This window comes from Prinia subflava, chromosome 19, assembly GCF_021018805.1.
Source record: "Prinia subflava isolate CZ2003 ecotype Zambia chromosome 19, Cam_Psub_1.2, whole genome shotgun sequence".
NCBI lineage: Eukaryota > Metazoa > Chordata > Aves > Passeriformes > Cisticolidae > Prinia > Prinia subflava.
Window position 1 is genome coordinate 3,551,041 of NC_086265.1, and position 24,471 is coordinate 3,575,511.

The 24,471-nt window shown below is 45.0% G+C and overlaps 1 protein-coding gene across 2 annotated transcripts; it reads right to left on the reverse strand.

The window, feature by feature from the left end:
* Positions 1-494: 494 nt before the first annotated feature.
* NAA25 (N-alpha-acetyltransferase 25, NatB auxiliary subunit) lies at positions 495-24,460 on the reverse strand. Of its 2 annotated transcripts, none has more exons than XM_063415592.1 (24): positions 24,387-24,460; positions 21,573-21,658; positions 20,418-20,556; positions 18,691-18,809; positions 17,043-17,117; positions 16,140-16,247; positions 15,670-15,748; positions 15,118-15,229; positions 14,237-14,326; positions 13,766-13,935; positions 12,940-13,052; positions 10,704-10,911; positions 10,138-10,224; positions 9,089-9,269; positions 8,436-8,535; positions 4,808-4,959; positions 4,186-4,311; positions 3,688-3,931; positions 3,395-3,518; positions 2,962-3,024; positions 2,464-2,561; positions 2,147-2,257; positions 1,603-1,749; positions 495-1,466 (listed from the first exon to the last, which is right to left on the reverse strand). In XM_063415592.1, exons 1-24 carry the CDS (start codon positions 24,442-24,444, stop codon positions 1,344-1,346), a joined length of 2,913 nt encoding a protein of 970 aa, XP_063271662.1. In that variant the 5' UTR covers positions 24,445-24,460; the 3' UTR covers positions 495-1,343. The 2 variants fall into 2 exon arrangements, with proteins under 2 accessions (XP_063271662.1, XP_063271661.1); XM_063415591.1 differs by having other exon boundaries at positions 2,962-3,027.
* Positions 24,461-24,471: the final 11 nt, after the last annotated feature.

Below are 24,471 nucleotides of genomic sequence, written 5' to 3' on the forward strand. Positions count from 1 at the left end.
AGGATGGGGCAAAGCCAAACTAAATCCAGCAAGAGCAGCTATGGGACTTTTTTTTTTTAATATAGGGGATTTATTAAAAAAATACTCTCATCAACACTCTAGCATTACTAACAAAACAGAGGAGATGACAAAGGCAGTCAAGCTCTCTTCAGACTTTAAATCTAGACTTGGATACCTGCGGCTCTAAACCAGGAGATGAGGAATCTGCTGGGTCTGACCTGTCCCTTGTATTGCAGGTATATGAACTTTTCTTTTTTTTTTTGCCTATCAAATTTAGGCTGCATTGCTCTTTGAACATGAAAAAACCCAGCAGAAATGCAGATTCTGTGGGAGCAGATGATATGGTCACACTTTCTAACAGAAAGCTTCATGAGCCAGTGCTTGGATAATCAAAGTTCAACTGCAAAAAGCAAGCGCACAGGTACAAAAAGGATCTCAGCCTCAGACCACAGCGGAAGCAAAAGTTACCTCTGCCAACTTAAAACCAAAGCCAATAGGATTCCATTTCTATTAAAATATTGAAGTCTTAAAGTTTCAGTAATCTAAATACACTTTTTAGAAGTCATGACGTTGCTGTTTGACATTAAACTGACATGATACCAGCGCAGTGTCACACTTCACTGCAGCCATTATTTACAAGGTCTCTCTTTTTGTCTTATTTTTTTCTGAAACACCCATTCCCATCTCTCTCTTCTGAAGTTTGCTCCTCGTCACACTTGCAGTTTTCCCGAGTTGTGCACAGACACCTCCTCCCTCCCGCTCTCTCCTGGAGGATCCTGCCCCAGCTCCGGATGATTCCCAGCCCATGGAGGTCTCACCTCTCCCTGATGGACCAACACATGGAATTCTGTCAGCAGGACCAGCTGGGTTTGCAGACGAGACAGGCAGCTCCAAGCTGGGCTCATCAGAGGTGGCTGAACGTGGACATCTTACAATTCCTGCATTTCTAAGGCAAGGACCATACAAAAATTATAAACACTGTATGGTGATGAAAAGATCCTTGGAGATAGATGCTTTATACTGGATTGCTATTGCTGCTTCTAAAGACCATCTCCAGTTGGTTCTAGAGATCAAAAGGGAAGAAAGTGAATTTTCTCCTGCTGCAATATGCTTATGAACATGTATAAAAAGTGGTCAAACCCCAGGAAGGGTCCCTGCTTCTTTTATGTACAATAATTTAAATCAGCTCAATACATCTGTAATACCTAAAAAAATTGTTTCATGATTTTAAGTCCTTCATGCATTATGAGGAAGTTCTGGATTAAAGTGATGGTAGAGTGGATGTTGCTTCTGTCTGGGACTCTGGTGTCACTCCCCTGTGGAGTCTGTCAGGGATGCATTGCTCAAATCTTTAGTTTTTTAATGGTATCGAGTCTCTTTTTCAGCAGCTCTCCAATTTCCTGAACTGAGTGGTGGTAACTGCTCTGGACCTTCCCTTGCACAGTCTTTGTAAACTTTTTTTCTTCCTGCAAAGCACAAAAGAGAAATCACTCACTCCACAGCAACTGATTAAATCCCCCCCACTTTTAAACTTTCTCCAATATCTCAAACACCAAAAGGAAATTCCTGAGGACCATGGTGTTTGCACAGGGAATCTCTCACCTGTAAAAGCAGAGTGTCCTTGAGGGACAGTTCTTCAAGTTTTAGTGCAGTCAGAATGATTTCAAGCCCTTTGATATGATCTATTACATTGGAAGTTAACGTCTGGAGCTCAGTTACATAATCCAGGAAATGGGTAAATACAGGTGGCTATAAAAACAAACACAGGTCCCGAATTTATAAACACATATTAATGTCCATTTTATATAACTCACTTGGTAATATATAATTCTCTTCTTCCCACCAGTGCTGAGCTATAATTTACCAGACAAGCACTCCCAGCTGACAAGTTTACTGTGGTGCATTCCAGGCAGGAAGGTCAATGACACTCTAAACTGTATTTCTCATTAAAAAACTGTCACATGATGTCACAGATATGACATCCCACTGACTTTAAACAGCAAAAATTAGCCCCAAGTAATGATTACCTACATCAACCTCCACAAGTTTATGAAAACCTGTTCATGTTACCTATCCTGATCTTTCTTTCAGTAAAAATAAGCTGTGATTAGGGGTGGGAGAAGAGAGAAAGAAATATTGTTTGTACCATTGCTACACTGCTTTCTTTTTTTTTCTTCTTCTTTTTTTGCAGGTTGGATTTAAAAGGTCGGAGGACGCTGTCACAGTAACTCGATACCCACAGGGCAATGGAGATCGTCTGGAAGAAAGGTAAAAATATGTTTTAAGTTGCATTTACAGGAGGCTTCTCAACTCATTTTAGTGTTCCTGGTAAAACTCAGCACGATTAAAATAAACAACAAAATCCCTCATGAATTCTCATGAGTGACTGAGACTAAACTTTCAATGTTTCAGTCCCAACATTTCTACCCCAAATTTCTAGTTTCCAAAGGGAAGAAAAATTACCTCAACAAAGAAGACTAGGTTTTCTAACAGATTTGGATGAGTTTTCAAGGTGCCATCTCTGACTTCAATCAAATCACCTTTACATTTATTGAACAAGTCTGCAAAGAAAAAAGAAAAGCTTTACTTGAGGATGAAGAGGATCATCTCAAATGTGCATTTTCTGTACACCAGGTATCTGAGTGCAGAACTGGCACTGAGCACTGAGTTAATGAATCCTCTCCATCTCCTCTGAGCTCTGGCTGATTACAAACATTTCCACAGCCCTGGTGAGCCCCCCTGACCCCAAGCCCCAGGAGAAGGAGCTACCCAGGCTGGGAGATGAATGCACTGAAGGACACAGCACGTTCTGAGCATGCAGCAGCCTCAGCACACAAGCCAAGGGCAATCCCAGCCTTGTTCTCAAGCTTTCACCACAGCCCATCCCTGCAGACACCCCACAGCCATCCTCAGACAGCCAGGAAGCTCTGCCTTAGTGTCTGTTCTTGAATTACCATTTACCTGTCAGTCGTTCTACTAAAGACTTGAAACTGTTCCCTATTCTTTCCTGGATTTCTGCTGAATCTTCTGGAGAAAAAAAAAAAGAAATAAAAAATTATAAGCTACAAACTTCTGTTATTTTCTGCTTCCAGAAAACCAAGAGGCATTTAAATGCAATTCAGTGTCAGTACTCAAAAGTAAATGCAACTGCTTTCAATGAGGAGCCAGCATTACAGCACCATATACTGTAGAAAAATGAAGACTTACATAAAACATTAAATGAAGGCACTGGCTTTCAGATAATTTAGTGTCAGACAGAAAATTAACACATAAGTAACAGTTTTGAGTCCACATCCTCCAACGCCCAGCAGTTTTTCAAACTAAACAGAGACATGTGGCTCCCTCCCACCACACACCATTGCAATGTGGTCAAACCCCTGCCCCAAACACTTACCTAAGCCATTGGTATCTAGTTCATAAATATCACTAACAAGATAAAACAAGCTAGTCTGGCACTGACAGCTGCCATTGCTGAAGAAGCCAGCCATTCGGGTAGGAGGAGGGCCAAGGACAGGATACTAGGCAAGAAGCAAAGAAAAAGATAAAGGTGTTGCAGCTTTTCCTCACCCCACCCAGTGCCTGGCACATCTCCCAGTCAGGCACACACCACAAACCCAGGGGCAGTTCAAACTCTGCAGCCTGCACGATGCATTCACATTGGGGAGAGCTTTTTTGCCTTACTGGTACCTGGATTTTTTGTTCTAGAAACTTCTTCCCTGAATCCACCGCCGCTTCCAGCTGCTGCAGCAGGGCTCGGATGGTGTCAATCTTGGATGAGACACCGTTCTCTGCAGTCTTTTCAGAATTCTTTGGTTGGATGGTGTGACCAAGAGTTGGGAGCGCGCTCACCAGCCTCAACGTTAAAGACCGGATTCGCAACCACAGCGTTTCCTCCTCCAGGGAGAGCTTCCGATGTTCCTCAGAAATGTCCCTAGAGAAAGGCACCAAAGCTCTTCAGGCAAATGCTCCAGGAACAAAAGCTCACCCAAAGCTCCCCAGTTCTGTGTGATGAGGAAGGAGTGGTTAGAAAGTCAGAAAACTTAGTATCAAAAAGGACAGCACTGCCGAATGTGGGGGTTGGTGCTTAAGTCAGCCAGCCAGCCCAAGGAACACTGAAACATGGGAAGGAATATTCCCTGGAAGGAATTTCTTTGCTACACGTGAGTTGAGGATATTTCTACTCACCTGTCTTTTGGATCCCAGCTAAACAAGACTGTCAGGTCTCTGTTGTCACGCAGATCTTTCCATGGAATGTCATCCTCCTCTGGGCTCAGACTCATGGACTTTATACTTTCTTCTAAACTGGTTGTTCTGTAGGTAAGAACAAGCAGCACTAAACCAAACATCTGATCACTGCAAAGGGAAAACAGCTCTCGAACACACCACGTTCTGTGCACTGCTCAGCTCTTCCCTCTGTCAGGAATGTGGCACACACGGCACTGACAAGGATGTGAAGGGACAGCAAATCAGAACCACAGAATCCCAGAAGTTGGAAAAGTCCTTTAAGATCACCAAGTCCAATGCAGCAGCAGCACCATGGTCACCACTGAACCATGGCCTCAGTGCCCTCCCTCGTGTTTTCTGAACACTTCCAGGCATGGTGACTGCCCTGCTTCCCTGGGCAGCCCACTCCAATACCTGACAACCCCTTCCACGAAGGAATTCTAAAACCTCCTTGGTACAACCTGAGACCATCAAAAGCAGAATCAATCTTCAGGGGCAGAGCTGCAGCTCTGAGATTTCTGCAGGTGCAGCTCCCCAAGGCCCCTCTTGGCCCACTCCCAGTTTTCCCAGGAGCTGTACTCACATATTTGCTTCAAGTAAGAGATCCAGCAGCATGCGCTCAGTGCGGACCTGCGCGAAGTGCAGGGAGGAGTTCAGCCTGTTCCTGAAGGCGATGAACTCCGGGATCTTCTCGAATGCCCCGTACTTGTAGGCTTGGATGATGTACTCTGAGGTCTGCAACACAACACGCACCAGCTCTCGTTAGTGCCTTCCCAAATTAGGAGCAACCAGCGAGGTCACTGCCAAGGAACTGCATTTCTGTGGTTTTTATCAGCCCAGAGGTGCAGGACCTGGCAGATCCTCAGTCCCTAGGAGGAGTTTGTGCTTCTTCTCCAAGAGTTTTGCTGCTTTAGATTGGGAATGCCCAGATGCTCCATGGGCAGCGAGGTTTAACAACCAAACCAACACCAAACATCATATTGTCACCACAATGAAAAATATTTCACAGGGAAGGGATGCTTTTAGAAGACTTTTTTTTCTTCCTTTTTCTTTTAAATGCGTGATTCAAATCATTAAATCATCATTTCATTGTGAGAAATCATTCCAGGCAAAAGAAATATAGCCCAGATTTTCTGGAACTGACTTGGATGTGCATCATGTATCACCACAACATAGATTAAAATAAAAATTGCTCACACATTTTTTGTTTCTCTTTTTTATTAGAGTTTTGAATACAGTATCACACAGTGTGTACATGCCACAACACAAACACCAAAGGAAACTCTCAGCGTCCATGGGATATTTTGCTTCCCCTCTGATGAAACACAGCAATACGAGGCAGGCAGCCAAAACTTCACTTCAGTCCAAGCAATCTCCAAAAAAAGAGATTTTCATGATGAAGGAGCCTCAGACAAGCAGTGTTTTAATGAAAATGTCTAACTGTAGACACAGAGTGAACTATTTCTGCTCCCAGCCATGAGTGATAGCTGAGTTTTTACATCAGAATTACTCCACAACTGAGAAATTCTGGCAAATCAACTGTTTTCTTCTGAACAAGGCTATGAACTGCACTGAAGATGAGAGGCACCAAAAAATGCTTCTGCTTAACTGAATTCTATATGGATTCAACCTGTCTGGAAGGCTCTGAGAGACCAAAAGGCAACACTCACAAAACACTTTTTTTTTCCCCCCTCCAAACCAAGAAATGTCTTCTAGGGAGTTGTCTGTTTTTTCTTCCCCTAAGTAATTTGGTTATTTGCACTGAATGAAAAAAATATGCCAAATATTCAACAACATACCCTCTGATCAACAGCCTTGCAGAGGTGACTGTCAGGGACTGGGCTATGGGCTCTAATTCAACTGCATCCACATGGTTTTTAAATGCCCTCGGGACACGTTGGAGTGGTTTGCCTGCAGTATCTGGAGAGATTAAAGATGGATGGGCACAAGGAAATTAGAGAGATTACCGGTGATTCTGCATAGCTGTGGGAGGACTATCTCGAGGAGGATAAAGTTGCCTTTTTAGTTTTGGCCAAATATAGCAATGCTGCCTTGTCTCTCCTCCCTGTCCTTGGCATCCTCTCCCAGAGCAGGAATAGTGGCAGGATTGCACAGCATCCTACATGGCTGTTACTCATGGGATCACTCTGACACAGGATCCACGTCAGGCTGGGAAGTTCAGCAAGTCAGGAGAACGGATTTATCCAAAGCAAGAAGTCTGATTCAGGAGCTCTATTTTTATGCCAGACTTCATTTACATCCCACACTTCCTGCTCCAGGCAGAGTCCCACACACAGCTCTGTGCTGTGACATTCCAGCATTGAGGGAGGGGAGCAGGCAGCACCAGAAATCTGTTTTAAAGAACTTTTAAAGGACAGTTCCCTTTGACACTGCAGGTGTGGTTACAGGGCTTGAGGGAGAGCTGCTCCCTGAGCATGAAGGGGCAGCCCTGGCAGAACCAGTGGCACAGAAACTGCGAGCAGATCCTGACCTTGTGACGTGTTTTATGGCAAGGAATTGTTCTTCATCCCCACTCCTGTCGCACCACAATCCCCAGGGAACTGCACCCTGAACTGAGCCTGCACCTGCTGCAATTCCTGGTTGCAAGAACAGCTTTTGAGTCATCTCCCATCAAAAGGATCATCAGGAGACAACCACTGGAAATGTCCAGAGCACAGGAGAGGTTTGGAGACATGAAAGCAACATCAGCTCATGGTCCTTTGCCTGCAGCATCATCTTCAAGATGTGAGTGGTTCCAGAGTCCCATCCTCATCTTGTTCCATGAGGATTTCTGTCCTCCTGCTGCACGACTTCTGGCCTCTTGAAATCCCAGTATTTGCAGGTGTAGCAGCAAGGCAACAGCTTTTTGGGATTTCTGGAACACGAGCTGTGTTTTCCTGCCAACAGCACCTGGAATGCAGCCATCACCCTCCATGTACAGATGCTGAGCCACTGGAGACATCCAGCTCTTCTCTGCCACAAGCACCTCCATCAATGATGCCACAGGGAATAACCTGCTCCCAAGGGAACCACACCTCAATTAGTTCAGATTGTTTTCCATGGAAAGATGATTTCTTGATGCTTTACAACACCGTGTTCCCAGGCAGAGGAATCACATCCAGAAGTTTTTTCAGTTCACTTTTCCACCTGGCGCCCAGCAGTCGTGGGTTTCATTCCAACAGTTGGTTCCAGGGATGTTTTTCATTAACATCCAGCAAATGACTTTTAAACAAAACTGAAAAGTTACACCTCATTTAAAAAAAAAAGGTGTCTGGATCCAGGCCTTCACTCCCAGGAATCCAAACCCTCTTAGAAAGTAGGAAAAATATGAGCAATTGAGGGATGCAGAGCAGAGTGATCTCCTATCCTATTGAACGACATGTGAATCTCCCAGGAAAACCTCCGTGTCAGCTCACAGAACTTGGAACCCACACTCCAGGCACAGGGAAATGGGAATGGGAATCCTGCACACAGGAACACCTGGGCTGCCAGCAGAGCAAGCTGCTTCCTCTGAGTGATTTCTGTGTAAGAATCTTCACTGCTCAGTACAGACAATTCCCGTTTTTATCTGGCTAGGAGAGTGGGAAAGAAAATTGTTCCACTGCAGAGCCTCTGGAGCAAACCTAGCCAGTGGCTGACTGGCAGATTTACAACTGGATTGCACCTTTGTTTCTTAGGAAGAAAAAATAATCTTCTTCACCTACCTCTCAACAGTGCCCAGGGTGTAAAATACAAATACACAGGATACATTCCCACTCCTCGCATGACCCCTTTAGAGTGAAGTGCACCCTCCACCATCCACTGCAAACACACAGCTCCAGTGTTTGTAACAAAGGATTCAGCATGTGGCATCCCCATCCTGACCCACCATCACTGGCTGCTGTGTAACTTTCCAAAATGCCAGGTTTATGACAGCACTTATTTCCACTTCAATTTTTCCATAAAATCACAAGCATTAATTTAAACACAATCATACCTGTTTTATGAGGAGCATTAAAACTGCTTTTAACAGAAAGGAAGCTGAAACAAAATCTCATGTAACAGTAACTCACAAATCCATGTAGTAGAAAATGCAGGTTGAGGCAACCTTTACTACAAAGCTGCACCTACTACCCCTCTTTGTTATGTTTTAAACCACTACATTTGCACAGGGCTTCTCTAAGACACTTTGCTGTGTTACAAGGTCATGGGGGGGATTTCTTTCAACTTACATCTTTCTGGTTGGAGTGGAAAAACCTGAGTGCAAAGTTGCAGGATTGGGAAGCAGCAGCGTAGTGGCCCAGGGAGCCGGCGTAGCGTGTCAGGAGATAACTGCAACAAACAGCACGAGGCAAACGTCAGCCACTGCCCTGGGAAGCAGCTGCACAGGAGACATCTGGACATTTAACAGCATTAACAGCATTCATGAGCAAGTTCAGGCTTTTAGCGGAATGAATTCTCAATTTTTTAAAAGCAGTATGTGAAGGCTTGGAGTTCTTTCTGCATCTTAAGGGTGCAAGAGCTGCTCAGTGAGAGACCCCCAAGCACACCAGCCAAGGACTTTGGGTGTGTTGGCTTTCACTGGTGCTCCCAAGCTGGAACACCAAGCTCTGACTGGCAGCCATCCAGCCAGTCATTTCACCAATTTCCTTCAGATTAATTAATACTCTAAAAAATCCAACACAGATCAAAATCACACGGTGAAGACACCCTACAGAAAGTGGGAGCATGCAGCGGATGCAACCTCCCAAAAATCCCAGAACGCTTTTTGCACAACAACACATGAAAATGTGACAATCTGCTGAATTCTGGGTGGCAAAGGATGCTGCAGAGCTGTCAGGAGGGGGGTCAGCAGGGCTGATTATTCTCAGTATGTACCACCCACCCGATGGTGTCATGCTGGATGTGCTTGGCGTCCAGGCTGGAGTAGAGCTCCGAGACGGGCTCGAAGGCGCCGAGCCGGCAGTAGATCCGGATGAGCAGCAGCTTAAACTGAGCATTGGAGGGACTGTGAGACAGCCCCTCCTCCAGGAGAGTCAGGCACTGCCACACGGCTGCCTCTTCACCTGGTGACAGACACGGCACAGGCAGGTGTGAGCGGGGACACAGTTCCTTCTCCCCGCGTTACGCAAAGCTCAGGGCGCTGCCAGGGACTGCAGATGGCCCAGTGCAACACCTGCACAACACTCCAGCTGCTCCCTGAGGGAATGCTGGGGGAATGATCCCTCCCAGGGAATGTCTAGCTCACATCTGCACAGAGCACACTGCAGGCAAAGCGACCTTCCCTGATGAATCCTGGGCTGTTTGGGAATTCCAGCTTGCACATGGCAAAAGAGCCAGGAATTCAAGAGCCCACATCCACCTTCCTGCCAGAAACCTGACCATGGATTTACTGAGGTTAAAGACTAAATCTTCCTTCCAGATAACTACATGGAAGGGCAGGAATATACACATGGACACCCAGCACTGGGCACTGTGGGATTAAGAGGCTAACACAAGGAGCTGGGGTGGAATACAGGCAAATTTAATTCAGAAAACAGGTCTCAGCAAGTTTAGAAACAAGGGATCCAAAAGGCAAAGTATGCCAGGAAGAGAAAGAAATGCTCTCAAAACATTTCTGGTATCAGAAAGGAGTTGTCAGCAGAACTTGTGCAAAGGGAGAGAAAAAAGGAATGAGAATAATTAAATGAGAATGAGAATAATAAATTTAATGAGAAAAATTAAATCTGTTTAGAGGTCAGTGAGACTCAGGGCAAACACCAGCTGATCAGAGGGGCTCCTGAAATACCTCATATTGCAAAAGAAAATAAAAACAACCCAGAAAGCTCCAGGCCTAACAAGCCATGCCAGGCACTCAGTGGCCACAGGGACACGGTCTCCCTTTCCCAACCTCCCACAGAGATACTGGAGCAAGGCACAATTTTGGGAACGTACCTTCCAGCCACAGATCAAGCAGCAGGTGAACTGCAAGCAGGCAGTAATAATCTGAAAACTGCAGTTCAGTTTTCAAACAAGATTTCCCTAAAAAGAGAAAAGAAAACAGTTACCCTTGAATTACTAACAGTGCTGCCAGATGAGCTCAGTCAGGGTTATTGAGTGGCACCCTGATCAGAGAGAGCACCACAGTTTAATTTATAAAATCAGAACTGTCTTAAAATCCAAACAACTTCACACATCACTGAGTGGCCTTTGGGACACTTCAAACATTGACATCTGCTGGTAGAAGAACTGACTCCCACAGCAGCAAAATCTACAAATTAATAACTCCTGACCACAAATGTGTTCTATGCACTTCAGTGAGAAAATCTGGCTTTGCTTAAAAGCAAAGTAAAAAAAAAAATCCTGCAAAGTACAAACAGATCATCTGAACTACCCAGGAAAGCCTCATCTATCTTTAAGAAACACAACTGAAAAAAAATATAAAAGGAACCACAATTCAGGGAAGGGTAGAATTGGAAAGGAGAAAGCCAAGTTTTATCAGCATTACAGATTCTCCTCACCAAACTCCAAGCCGTGGCGGTATCTCAGCATCAGCTCCCGCACCACTGCCAGCTTCTGCTTCTTCTCCATGGCGTGGTAGATCCCCAGCAGCCTGGAGAGCTGCACCACACACAGGTGCTGCTGCAGGGCCTTGATGTCACCCGGCAGGGCCACCTCGTTCTCGGCCGCCGCCGCCAGCGGGATCACGTCCAGCAGCTGCCGGATGAACTGCAAGGGAAACCCCGGGGGCTGCAGGGCTGCACCACACGGTGAACAAAAATCATCTCTTCCCTCCCATCAAACAAAAAAAAATGAGGTGGAAACATCCATGCTGCAGCCTTCGAGATTTTTTTTGAGTTGCTCGATTTTTTTTTTGTTGTTTTGGTTGCTTGGGGTTTTATGAAGTTACATCCAACAGATGGAGGGAAGGAAAATCAGAGGCAGGTTTCCAATTCATTGTGATACACCAGGGAGTTCAAGCACCTGTTAACACTCATGGTAATAAGTGATGCAATTAAAATAATTAGTCACTGACAGGCTTCTCAGTACACTTCCAGGCAATGACTGTTTCGCACTGCTACATTTTCCCTCAGCTCTGAAGTAATGTGCAGTGCCCAGTGAGGTCATCAACTCTGATTGATGACTCCTTTTTGGAATTAAGCTGTAAGAAAAGCAGCTTCTCATTGTTTAGTTTTGATGGGAAACAAAAGACTCCTCACAACTCACAGGGCTGGGCAGCAGCTTCTTGCTCTAAAACCCAGCATTGTCTGCAAACTTAAATCTGAGTTAAAGCCAGTAAGTTCAGTTTTGGTATTGACACAGAAGAACTGCATCAAACGCAAGCCTGAGGCAAAAAGCTCAGGAGCAGCACCAAGCACAGCACACACCAATTCCCGTTTTCCCAAAGAATTTGATGAATGCTGTGTTGACAGATCTTTTCAGTTTGAAACCCTGCCAAGCTGAGCAAGGTCAACCACATCATTGGCTCTGCTCTCCAATTTACACCTCTAGGAAGTCAAGGTTGGTGTCATGACCATTATTTCTGGACTATCTCACACGTCAGTGGCCCAGCAAGATCACGATCTCAGCTACTGAAGTGGAACTCTCATGTCAAAACTCATCAGCACCTCAGCACCACGAAACCTCCTCAGCTCCTCGTGTCCTTGACCAAGTTAAACTGCTGCACAACCTCTGACACAATATATATTCCAGAATATATTCAGTAAATCAGCAGCAGTTTTAAGGCCAGACAGAAAATTTCAAAGTCAGAGTCATGGTTTTACAAGCACTGGACAAAACTGGAGTCTGAACTATTATTAAATATAATTTTTCCACTCCTGGTTTTGAATTTTTCCTGGAAAGTTAGGATGAAACCTAACAGGCTTCCCTTACAATGGAATCACCATTTCCAGGACCAGGAGTTCAGTATCTGCTGGCCACATCTCTTGCCAGAGGGCTAAAAACACACCTTTAAACATAAAACATCAGCAACAGCCATCCCTGCCAGAGCCACTGCTCTCATCAGCAGTGGGGCTGTGGGGAGAGCTTGCATTAGGAGTCAAAAAATACTTTATTAAACCAAGAGAACCTCACTACCTACGCTTTGTTTACCAACATTTTATCCCCAGGCTCTGGCTGATCCCAGATTCTCTGCCCTGTCCAGTGCTGATCCCTGGACACAAAGGCTCAGACAAACACGGGGGTGAGTGGCAGAATTCCCAGCTGCTGAAGTCACTCCAGGCTGCTCATGACTCTGCACAAATGGGCTTTTCAGAGAAACTCTTTTCCAGAGAGTTATTTCAGAAAGAGATGCTGGAAAAAAACCTGCCATAGGTGCCTCCATGACCCCTGGATTTGAGTCAATGTGTCCCTTCTTTGGCACTGCCAGCAAAGCATCTGTGACATCCCTGCATGGGATGAAGGGAGAACTTCTTCCTATTAAACAGAAACTTTGAGCTCAAAGCACCCTGACACCTCAAAAAATGGGAATAAAAATGCCAAAGGAATACCAGATCTGAGACTCTGCAGGATCAAACTCAGCTTTAAACCTCCAGTAAAAATCCTCTGAAATGAAACTTCTCAAGCGTTCAGATGTTCATATTTTCTACAGCACAAAGAGTTCTCTGAATTTCAAGCAGAAGGTAAAAAATTGATGTTTCCAGTCTTTTAATATAGTCCACAGGTATTTTAAGATAAAGGGACTAGAGTGCAAACAACCACTGCAGTTCTTGCCACCACTTCTTGGTATTTCCTTACCTTTGGGTACTGGCTGGGTGGGAGGAGATCCACAAACACTTTGAGATCAGTAAAACAGCAGGGCTTGTCCCCAAATTTTTTGAAGTACTGGAACATTAGTTCTTCTGGATCTCCTAGGAAAAAGGCAGGTCACTTTTTTAACACCCTCCAGTAGAAGTGAAATCTGTAAAATCACTATGAGAAATCTTTGCTTGTGCTTTTTTTCCCCCCCTTTTCAAGATTACAGAGCGATTTAGAAAACAGAGCTGCACTACTGCAGATTTTAACAGAGGCTCAATGTCTCTGGTAACCAAGGACACTTTAAAAAACCCCAAGAGCTTCATTCAAGCTCCTTTAGCAGATAAGAGCTCAGCAATCCAGACAGGCACACGCAGCCTCTGCTTATCTCACCACGGCTTCTTTTGGGATGGAAAAGCAAAAGGAATTAGGAAATAGCACAGATGTTGCTCTAATCACATTCCCTTTCATGGATTTCCTAAATGCCATTTTGTGATGCACGTTTTTGAAAAGCAAAACCCAGCCTTGCTGCCATACAAACTTAAATCAAACCCCACCCAGAGATTCCAGTGCTAACAGCAAGGCTTTCCACCAGGAATAGTGTCAGTGCCTGGATGTTCCCAAATCCCTGATTTTGGGATTTTTCAGGGCTGGTTTTTCCAAGCCCTGGAGTAGTCTGCAAACACTCGCCTTTCCTCAAAGTTCATCTTCCCATGCTTTGAAAATCCTTTACGTACAGAACAACAGCTACCTTTCCTTTATGAAAACTGTATTTAACTCAGAAAGCTCGTGCTCCTCTCCTGTCTCCACGAGATGAGCTCCTCCTTACCCAGCTTGTACTCGTCGTTGCAGCCGCGGTGTCGCAGGCGCCTGATCAGCTCCAGCTTGGCCAGGTACGGCCCCCGCAGCGGCCGCGAGCTCTTGGACTCCTCTGTTATCCTCTCCTCGATGAAGCTCACAGCCTGCTCGATGGAGCAGTGCACCTCTCCTTCCAGAGAGCTGCAAACACACAGACAAAAGGTTCTTGGAGAGCTCCCACTGATAACACACCCTCAGCACACTCCCAGACAGGGAAATGACGGATTCAGCAACTCAGTCACCACAGAAAACACGAGCTGGAAGAGTTCTATCATGTACAAACTACTTCCATAAACTATTCCCAGCCTCCAGATCAAAGCAGGGAAAACACACTAAACAAAGCAGGGAAAACACAAAACTTGGGCTCTGACATCAAGAAGTCACTCTAATATTGACTATAGCACACAGGGAAAACAAATCCACAGCAAAATTCTCAACTTACTGCTCTTCCTCTGCTGGAGGCGTCCAGGATTCATCAATGAGTTGAAACACTGAATCAAAGTAAGTTATATAAAACTGCCAATCATCTGAGCTGAAACAAAAATCAGGCACAGGACAAAATTTAGGGAATTGCCAAAACAATTAACAGCTAGAACGACATTACTTGCCAAAGCTGAATTAAGGAATAACACAATCATATTACAGAAAAAACCCAATTGTAATCATAAAATTGTTTCCCCTTGAAAGGGTCTCAAATCTTAGGAATATCATCATCCTGAATTTCTGGAAACATATTAAGCAAAACCATTTCAATTCAAAACTGAGGCAAGCTATGAACTCTCCTCCTAAAATTCACATTCCAGTCAGAGCTCAGCACCATCCCCACAAAACGTGAAGGCAGAAGTTACTCTTCTGCATTTAATTTATATCTAACATCAGAGTATAGCTAAATTCAAAAGCAAACACCACATCTCTCCTGACAGTTCTGAGACAGATTTGATCCCACTGGAATGTTCTGTCTCCTGCTGCATCTGTTTCAACCATTACGTGCATTTCCCACGATAGGTCTGGCCAAATGGGAGAAATTTAGATGTAAAAAATTTAATGTAAATCATGGACAGGATGAGAACTGCAAAGCCAGAGCTAGACAATCAGAATTTAGAAATGAGTACATTAATGTGTTGCTAAATTCTGCTTGAAAAAAGCAGTAGCTCCACTCCTGACCCAGACTCTCCACCATGCCTGGCTTTGGAATGCAATTTTGAGAAAAGCTTCCTGATATTTTCCTATTTTAACCACAAAAGCCACCAAACAAGGCCATTCCCAAACAAGTGAGGATTTCTGTTCCATCTTTTCCGCAGCACTGCAGGAATCCTCTCTCACTTTTTGAGCAGCAGCCTCCTGGCCAGCGCGTTGCACTCGGGCCACCTGTGCAGCTTCTTGTACATGGCCATGCACTTGTTCTCCCGGCTCTGCAGCTCGCTGGTCAGCTTCTCTGCAGCAAAAAACACAGAAAGCTCAGCCCATCCCTGCATAAACCCTCTTATTCCAGCAGCAAACCACCACATCTCACACAGCAGCAGCCCTCAGAAAGATTTCCCATGGAAACCTTCACATCCCAAATCCAAGCGCATTTTGATCTCCTCTAAAATGCAGATATTGAAGATTTTTCAGTTTTGAAGATGGCAGCTACAACCAAGAATGTGATCCAAATTTACCACTGAAAGCTCAGCCCTGGACAGTGTTTAAACACCATAAACCAAGTAGGTAAAACCAGGTTGAACAAACACCTTCAGAGTTCACACTGAGGTTAAAATTTGTGCTAAGTCAGGCTTCCTAAAATTTTTCATTTTTTTGGAAGCAGTGGACAAGTCTCAAGCGAAGGGGAACTGCTGTATTCTCCACACAATTCTGATTTATTAAAGAATAAATTACCTCCAAGTTTTCCCCTCACAACATCTAAGGCTTCCTTGTACTTCTCCAAACGCTCCAGGATCATGTAGTACAGTTCCACCTTAAAAGGAAGATTAGACTGCAATGAAATTTGCCATGAAGATCATACCCAGGTGTGCCAAAAGACAAAATAGGGGATACCAGGCCTGCAAAGCTATCTTTAGTATCCCAAAGGGTGCAATACTCAAATTCAGGTCTTTTTCTCCATTCTTGGTCCTCAAGTTTTTCTTGGCGCCTCCCAGAGAGCAAAGCACATCAGTCAAATCAAACACCAAAAATTGCCTCAGCCACACGATTCTGAGCCCTCCTAAACCCCTGCTTTTGGTTTTCCTTCTGTCCCCTACATTCACATTTAATTCCAAAACATTGTTGATTATTTTAATTTTTCCAAATTAATCACATTCCCTTAAGAGTGCATTCCTTGACTCAACGAAATTCAAACCAAGCCTTACTTCAGCCTCAGCTTCGATCTTGTCCTCTTTCACCATTTTTTCCACCATTCTCTCAGCAAGTGGCAAAAACATCGTCTTGGAGAGGTTTTCATCCTGTGCTGAGATCGACTGAGGAAGAGAGGGATTATTGTAATCAGCAAGGGTCTGTGGTGTCCCACCCACTGCTCTTTTCACTTTGGAAAAGGAAAAAAAACCACCCCAGGTGCTCCAGTCCTCCCCAGCCTCCTGTTTGGAGCTGCCTTCTGTGACCTGAGAGTGCAACTGCTCTGGGAAAAAGGCAGAAATAAAATTGGAAAAGCTCATTTTTGATCAAATCAACCAGAGCCCTGAGCACGCAAACCTCATGGTAAAAACATGGAGCCAGGAGACTTTTGTGTTTTCAATGGCACAGCATTTTAGAGAATGTGATTAAAACCCTCCAAGCTTATTTTTGTTTGATTTTGTGTCTGATTAGTGCCCAAATGTGCTGCCTCAACCAGCAGCAGCACAGCTGATCTGTGCCTATTCCTGCAGACTTGCTGCTAATTCCAGAGCTCTCAGTTATTCCCTCCCAGAGCTTTTATAATCTCATTAGAGAGACAATTCTGACTGAGAAACTGCAGATAGTTGAGGATTTATTCATTATCTCTGCCAAAACGACAGGTGGATTTTAGTGCAGATCAGAGAATAATTCAAGCTGTATAGAGGTGGTGAGGCAAGAGTTAAATTGGATTATAAAAACACCTCAGCATTTATTTGGAACCACGACAATAATGCTACATAAGGAGGGCTCTGTCTTTCTCCCAGCATCACACAGAAACAGCTCAAACACACATTTTACCCAAAATCATCGTGTTTTCCCTCAGAACATTTCTGCAGCAGCCCTGGCACTGCAGCAACAGCCAAACCCAACACTGCACACACCTGCATGATCAGGCTCATCACGGACCAAAAATAATACGGATTTTTGGGAACAATCTTATAAAGTGCCATTCCAGCCTGGAAAACAGAAAACACGAGTTTCATCATTCCTGAAATAGATTTATTTCTAAGCTCTCGTGATGGGCAGCGATGATGGGAGCGGACAACACGGGATTTGCACATGGGAGGACTTTTCCCTGCTCGTGAGCTCCTCCCTCCCTAACACACATCCCTGAGGAAAACAGAGGGTGGAAAGCAGATTTTTTTTCTCTGGGAATGAGGGAATATCTCCACAGCAAACCCACCCCTGCCTCCAGGAACCGACTGCCCTTCAACACTCACATCAAACCCACTGAGACCCCCAAATTTGGGGTCACCTCCACGTGCAAAACAGAGGGAGAAAAGGTTGGGCAGAAAACTTGGTTAAATCAAAGCAGAACCAAAGAATTCACAATTTTCCCTAACACATTAACAGCTATTCCCACGTCTCCCTCACAGTGTCTGTATGTAAGAAAGGACAAGACTTTTACCTCTACAAAATCTGTAATTAATTTCAAGAAACTACACATAACAGTCTACCACCACAGCTGGACTTTTGTGCCAATTCCATCGACTGCAGTTGGCATTTTCCAGGATTTTCAGCTGGAATACCCCAGAGCACAGGACACCGGGGTTTATTTTCATTACATTATTTATTCCATTATTTCATTTTCATTTCATTATTTTATTTTCGTTTATTTCATCAGTCACCACCACACACTCTTCACATCCCTAAATCCAAAAGCACAGCCCAACATCCCACTCTGACAATGTGATATTGATAATGATGATTTGATTCAATTTATATTGAAAATGCTAATTTAATGAGATCCACATTTTTATGTCACTTCAGTCATACAAAAGGTCACATAAATATTAATTATTGTTATCTGTGGCATTTTCTCTTCTCATAATTGTGATCCATCACGTCTAGAGTTTGGGTTGTATCATGAGGTTTCTCACTTTAGGTACACCAATAACTCCTTTTAGTTATTTAAGCCAAACCTGTGCAAAAAATCAAGTCACAGCAGGAACAAGAGGGAGTTTAGCACTTATTTCTTGGCTCTCTGTGCTTTTTTTCACAGAAGAGTAAGCATGCAGGCCTTGACAATCATCTTCCATTTACAGGCCTTCTCCAGGCACTTGGAAGGGATGAAAACAAAACCAACCAGTGTGACACTGTGCTGCCAACTGAGAGGGGATATTTCAAGTACTTTTTAATTTTTCTTCACTGAATGACATCAATACAAGTTGTATTTTACATGCTCAAGTAAAAACACAGGGAGGATTTATCTTCCTAAAGTTAGCAGGGAACTAAGGCCACAATCAAGCATGAAAACACAGATCACAAGCTCTTCCTAGATGTGTCTATTCCAGAATTCCTTTATTTTGTACTGTCAGTACAAAACCACAGCTTTAAGTAAACAAAACTTTTGTCTTCAGACAACCCAAAAAACGAGGTTTAAACCTCTCTAAAAACCAACCAAGAGTTTAACTTCTGCATTAACCCAGCTCAGCTTTTTTTGGAAGATTACTCATAACACATAAATGAGAGTAAAAGAGAGAGAAAAATACATTTTAAACCAGGCAGAACACAAATTATTTGTCATACCTGTTGCATCTTCTTGTACTCTCCAACCCTGGCATAGGCCATGAAGAGGTGGGAGTGATACTCTTCACTGTTGGGGACTTTCTTCACAGCTGCCTCATAAAGTTTAGTCACCAGCTCGGCTAAACCAAAACCAGATGCTAGAGTTAACACCAGCTTGGGAATATTTTAAAGCACAGCTCCCCAAAGAGCACCGGAGATGCTCTGAACTGTAATTAATTGCACTCATCAGCCCCCAAAAATGTTGCTTAGTCCCCCAGGCACTGCAAACATCAGGCAAAGGAAGAAAGTGCTTAAAAAACTCCAAACCAACCTCAAAATAGATGTAAAACAGAGTTCAACAGCAGCAACTCAACTTTCAGGAGAATTTTTGGTCTATTTTTAAAGTTTGTGTGTTTTTGAGCATTAAACTGAATGGAGGCTTCTCCTGCTGGCAGAATGACTGCTCCATGTGAATTATGTATCAAAACAAACACTTTCAGAGCCTAACAGCAAATTAATTATTCTTATCACAGGTTAACTCATATTAATCATATCCTGCTATTTCCCCATTGCCTGTATCAGTACTCTAAACAATTATTTCACACTATACTTTTTAACAACAGCTCTACCACAACAAAATACTGATAGTACAATGTGCAAAACTTTCTTACATTTTTGTCCTTCCACATTCTTTTTTCTTATACAAACAATTGTAGCTCAGAGCAGAAATAGAAAAGCAAATATAATTTGTCTTTCACACAGTTTCTACATCCCTGACACAGATACAGAAAACATCTAATTACAATTTTCTTGCAGGACCAAAAGTGGAAGTGTCTCACACCCACCAGTTCCTGAGTTACAAACCTAAAAGTCACAAAGCTCAGCTTAATGGAAATTGTTAATCACAGAGAGGCTCTTGTCATTCACAGGGGTTTATGGTGAGGTCAAAAATACACAGAAAATGTTGGTATTACTTAACAAATGATGCTTTAATTCCACAAACACACACAAAGAAATCACCTGGGAGAACCTAAGCAATTGTTCTTTTGCAGACTGATGCAAACACCCTTTTCTGAAGCTGTTTAACCCCTTGATTGTTTCTCCAGCAGTTCAACAATAAATATTAGTGGTGCCACCACCAAACTCCACAATAAACATTGGTACCACCACACAACGCTCCCCCGAGAAGCTGCCAGAACCCACAACTCTTCAAGCTGCAGAAAAGTAGGATAGGAGGTCTGGCACCTTTCAGAAAACCACAGGAAACTTTCCTCCATCACTGCAACGCTGATGATTCAGTATTTTGAAAATACAAATCACAACAAGGAACGTGACAAAGCTGATGTGGCCAAACTGGGAGGTCAGGAATCCCCTCCTGTTTTTCACCAGTTTCCTGAGGCCTGAACCTTTTGACTACATCACACCCTGTGGGATTTGTCATCCCTGTCACTCTAGTGACAACAAATCCAGTAGTTTCATTAACAAAAGTGAACTCCCAGGCTGCTGCATCATTACCAACACGCTTCATTTAGGACCTGCTACACAATCGTGTTCATAAGAAGCCTGAATGTGGATTTTTTTGTTTTGTGAAGATTACTACAGCCTTAAAGGCATCACTTCAATTCTGAGTCTCTTAACAGTCTCTCACATATCCAAATCCTGGATTTTACACGTTTCCTACCAAACTGTGGGGCACAAACCTTCTGGAAGAACACAAATAAAGATTTCTGGGAGAGGAACAAACTCACGTCTGTGCATTTCCCGGTAGAGAATGGTCAGTGCTTGCAAGGAATTATCATCTGTGGGTTCAAGTGCTGCTACTTCTTGTGCCAGGGCATAGGCTTCATCCTGCTTGCCAGTCCTCTGCAAGCCAATGGCCTTCAGCACCTGTGGACACAACACAGGCAGCTCTCAGAGACACAGTCTGCATCTGGAAACCCTCTCACTCCTGCTGGAACAGCCCAACCACCTCATGCCCTCTGCAGAACTCCAGGTTTTATTGAGCTTTTAATCCATGTGGCTGGAGAGGAAAATTCCCAAATGCAACAGCATCAAAGAGGGGATTTGATTTCTTAATAGACGGTGAGGTTGTCCTGAGGCATCACCACATGGTTTTCTCTACCTGGAGGCTGCAAAGTGACCTGTCCTGCCAATGTTCCTTGGTTTTCTTTCACTAAGTGGACAGAGAGAAGTGACAGAAACGAGATTCAGGTCAATGACACTCGCTGCAGATTGGGAAGCTTTCAAAATGTAGAAGTGGAGTGAACTGCAGAGGGAAACCCCCAGGGAAATGAGAAAAGCAGAAAGAGAGTCACACGTTTGGGAAAGGAAAGAACAGAACCCTTTTCCCTCAACAGGGTCACAGCAAGGAAGGTGGTGAACAAGCAGAACAGCAAATGCCTCCAAAATCATGGAATCCTGGAATGCTTTGGGTTGGAAGGGACCTTAAAATCATCCAGCTCCAAGCCCTGCCATGGGCAAGGACATCTTCCATGGACCAAGTTACTCCAAACCGGCCTTGAACAATTCCAGGGATGGGGCAACCCCAGCTTCTCTGGGAAACCTGTTCACCTTGCAATGTTCTCCTCAGACACTTCCTCCCAGGGAGATGTTTTGATCCAAACTCCTGCAGATGGGTATCCCAACCCCAGGGCTCCAGGAGGCATTTTTAAAGCCCAGCCCATGTGCCCAGGTCACCTGGAGTGGTGCTGACAATCAGCCCAGGTGGAACCAACACTCCAGTCCCTACCAGGGCGTCTGTACGAGTTCTCAGGCAAACAAGATACAGGTGAGAAGGAACAGAGACATTCCAGAGGGCTCAGAAATCACCGTGGAAGCTCCCAGAGAAAGGGACACCCTGAGACTGAGGCAGAACAAGCTCAGTGCCCCTCAGCTCCACTCACCTTGGCACAGTGAAGGTCCTTGTGCTTTTTGAGCAGTTTATCTGCTTGCTGGATTGCCATTTTATTATTGCCATTATCGAGATAATCTGCAGAGGAAGAGCACACACAGAATCACACCAGAACACCAAGGCCATTCTGGAAAGCCACCTCCAATTTTACCATGGAGCACCTGCTGTCACAACAGCAGCACAATCCACATTTTCCCTGTGCAGTTCCTCCTAAGCCAAACATTCAGGAAACTGTCATTTCAGGGATAAAGGATTCATCTCGTTGTACTGGTTTTAGTCATTCAAACAAACAAGCTTTTGTAATTACTCCACACAGATCATTACAGCAACAAAAGAGACCCATAATAGAGAGGATTCTGCAGCAACAGCTCTTTGCTGGCAGTGCAGCTCCAGTGCTTTAGCAGGAAAAGTAGAAATTAATTTGGTGTGTCTTTGGGAGACTTTCAATGACTTTCAACAGGCAGGAGGTTACAAACCAACCACACACACTGCAGCAAAGTGGGAAACACTTGTCCACACCATCCATACCTCAGGCAGAGCAAACCTGCCCCTCTGGAGTACCCATACCCTTCCACCAGATGGGTTTTGAAGACACAACTGTGAAGCATCAATATTTCCTGGGGGGATATCCCACTATCCAGTGAAACTTCAGCTGCAGAAAACCAGCTCCAGGCCATTTTCTCCTTTTTTAGCTCGCAATTACAATTTTCAGGTTGATTTTCACGTTATTACACAATTACAAACGAGCAGTTTTAGACCAGGACATGACCTTTACGTGCTCCTCTTCCCTCAAAAATTCCTCCTTCCTCACCAAACCCAGCTCTGCTGCTTCCAAGGGAAGGAAGGGGCTGCTCACACTGCTCTGGCCTCTCTCCTGCCACTTAGCTGAAATGACATCACACACATTTTCCTCATCAAACCTGTCATTCCCATGATGAGCCAGAGCTCTTTTACTGAGAGGTGACCCTTGGCAATCCTCAGCACAAATTGTGCATCTACTCTGATTTACAGATTTATATTCAACAGATTCCACTTTTGCTCCTGTGGCCAGCTGGATGCTGTATAATTAAAGCAGTTAATTGGGCTCCCGAGCCCATCCACAGCAAACCTCTCACCAGGCAGCCCTTCCACACTCACCAAAATAAACATTGCTGCATGAAATCCAGTTTGAAGCCACAAGACACTGTCTTTCTTCACTGGGTATTTCAACTTAGGAAAACCTCTGTGTCACCTTTAACATTAAAACTTTGGGGATTTCTCAGTGAAGAGGTTCCAAAGGTGTGGAACAGCACATCAGAGGCTTCTTGCTTTAAGGCTCTGTCACCCACTTTAGTGACACACAAATTATCCCTCACGCTGAGCTGCCTGACTGGGATTAAGAGCTGTGCCAAGAACATCTCAGCTTTGGGTGTCCCAAAGTAAATAACCCTCAAACCTCCCTCAACCACGGCAGAATGCAGACACTGTATTTTCCTAACAAGTCCGATTGCTGGAAGTCAAAGCAGCTTCCAAAGGAAATGAAGCTAAAGGAAAATAAACTTCAGCCCATGCTAGTTCATAGTTGGGGATGTTCAAAGGCTGGAAATGCAACACCTGAACCTTCAGGTGAAGGAAGAACAAGTCAAGATCAAAGACAACCAGAGCTGTCGAGGAATCCTGGGGAACCACAGCACAAACCCAGGCACACTTTGAAATCCTTTGGCCCTCACACTGCACCTCCCCAGCTGCTGATGTGGGGAAGCTGTGTGTTTATCACACGCTTTATTTCGGGTTCTGCAGCACCACAGCCTGAGATCAGACCTTGTACTGCAGAGAATCCTCTCCAGAAGGAGCAGAAAGGAATTCTAAAGCGCTCTCCAAAATGAACACTGCGAGATGCTCAACATCATCTGCTTCAGTATCAGCTGAATTTACCCAGATTTTTCTATTAATACCATTTCTTACACAGGTTATGACAAAAATAACTGCACATCAATGAAACTGCCAATCACAGCACGGACAGAAAACTAAGGAAAAAACCTTAAAATCGTTACATAAAGACAAACTGCAACGAACTTGGAACGCTCCTAATCGAACAAAACCATCTTCCTCCCTCTCCCTGCAACCCATCGCGGACTCAGCCTGTGCTGCACCATCCCTCTGCCCCAGCAAAGGACATCCCCGAGCACGTCCAGCCCCAAACCAGGGCAGCTCTCCGCGTCTCTACGGAGAGGTTTTTAACCCTGCTGAAGAAGTTAACATCGTTTTCCTCACTCTCTATCAAATCTTCAGTTTTAGGGACGAAATGATACCGTAGCCCGGGGAAGTGTTTTCCTTTTCTTTCTCCATATTTGCATAGAGCCAAGCTTTGCCTACAACCTCTGAAACAACCCCACCAGCACAGAACACCCTCGGACAAACATTGCGGGACACAACAACACCGGACAACTCCTAACGACACCGTCCCCTTCCACTTCTCTCCTGCCTCCCAATTAATTCCCCCAACAGCGTCACCGCTCCGTGCCACAACATCCAACACAACTCCGGGGCATCCGCGGCTGCTCCTGCAGGGATGAATCCCTTCCCGGCTCCCCGGCGGCAGCGCGGAAAGCGCCGGCCGGGGTTACCTCGGCTGCGAGCGGCGCCGGCTGCGATCCCCGCTCAGGCCGAGGGGGCACCCCCGGGGCGCCGCGGGACCCCGGCCGGGCCGGGCGGGCGGCGCAGCCCCGCAGCCGCGGCGGGGCCGGGAGCGCGGGAGAGGGGCAGGGGGGGCGCGGCGGGGCCGGGGGCGCGGCGGGGCCGCGGCGGGGGCGCGGCGGGTCCGTACCGTAGATGGGCCGCAGGCGGCGGTCGTTGGGGTCCTGCACATGGCCCCGCGCCGCCATGATGAGAGCGCAGAACGCAGCGCGCAG

Excerpts from the sequence above, each read along its gene's own strand:
- NAA25 (XM_063415591.1), bottom strand. The coding sequence starts at position 24,444 with ATGGCGGCGCGGGGCCATGTGCAGGACCCCAACGACCGCCGCCTGCGG. Across the intron at positions 14,327-15,117 it reads AGGAGGCTGCTGCTCAAAAA|CTCAGATGATTGGCAGTTTT; the intron begins GTGAGAGAGGAT and ends TTTTTGTTTCAG. Across the intron at positions 10,225-10,703 it reads CCGCCACGGCTTGGAGTTTG|GGAAATCTTGTTTGAAAACT; the intron begins GTGAGGAGAATC and ends TTCTCTTTTTAG.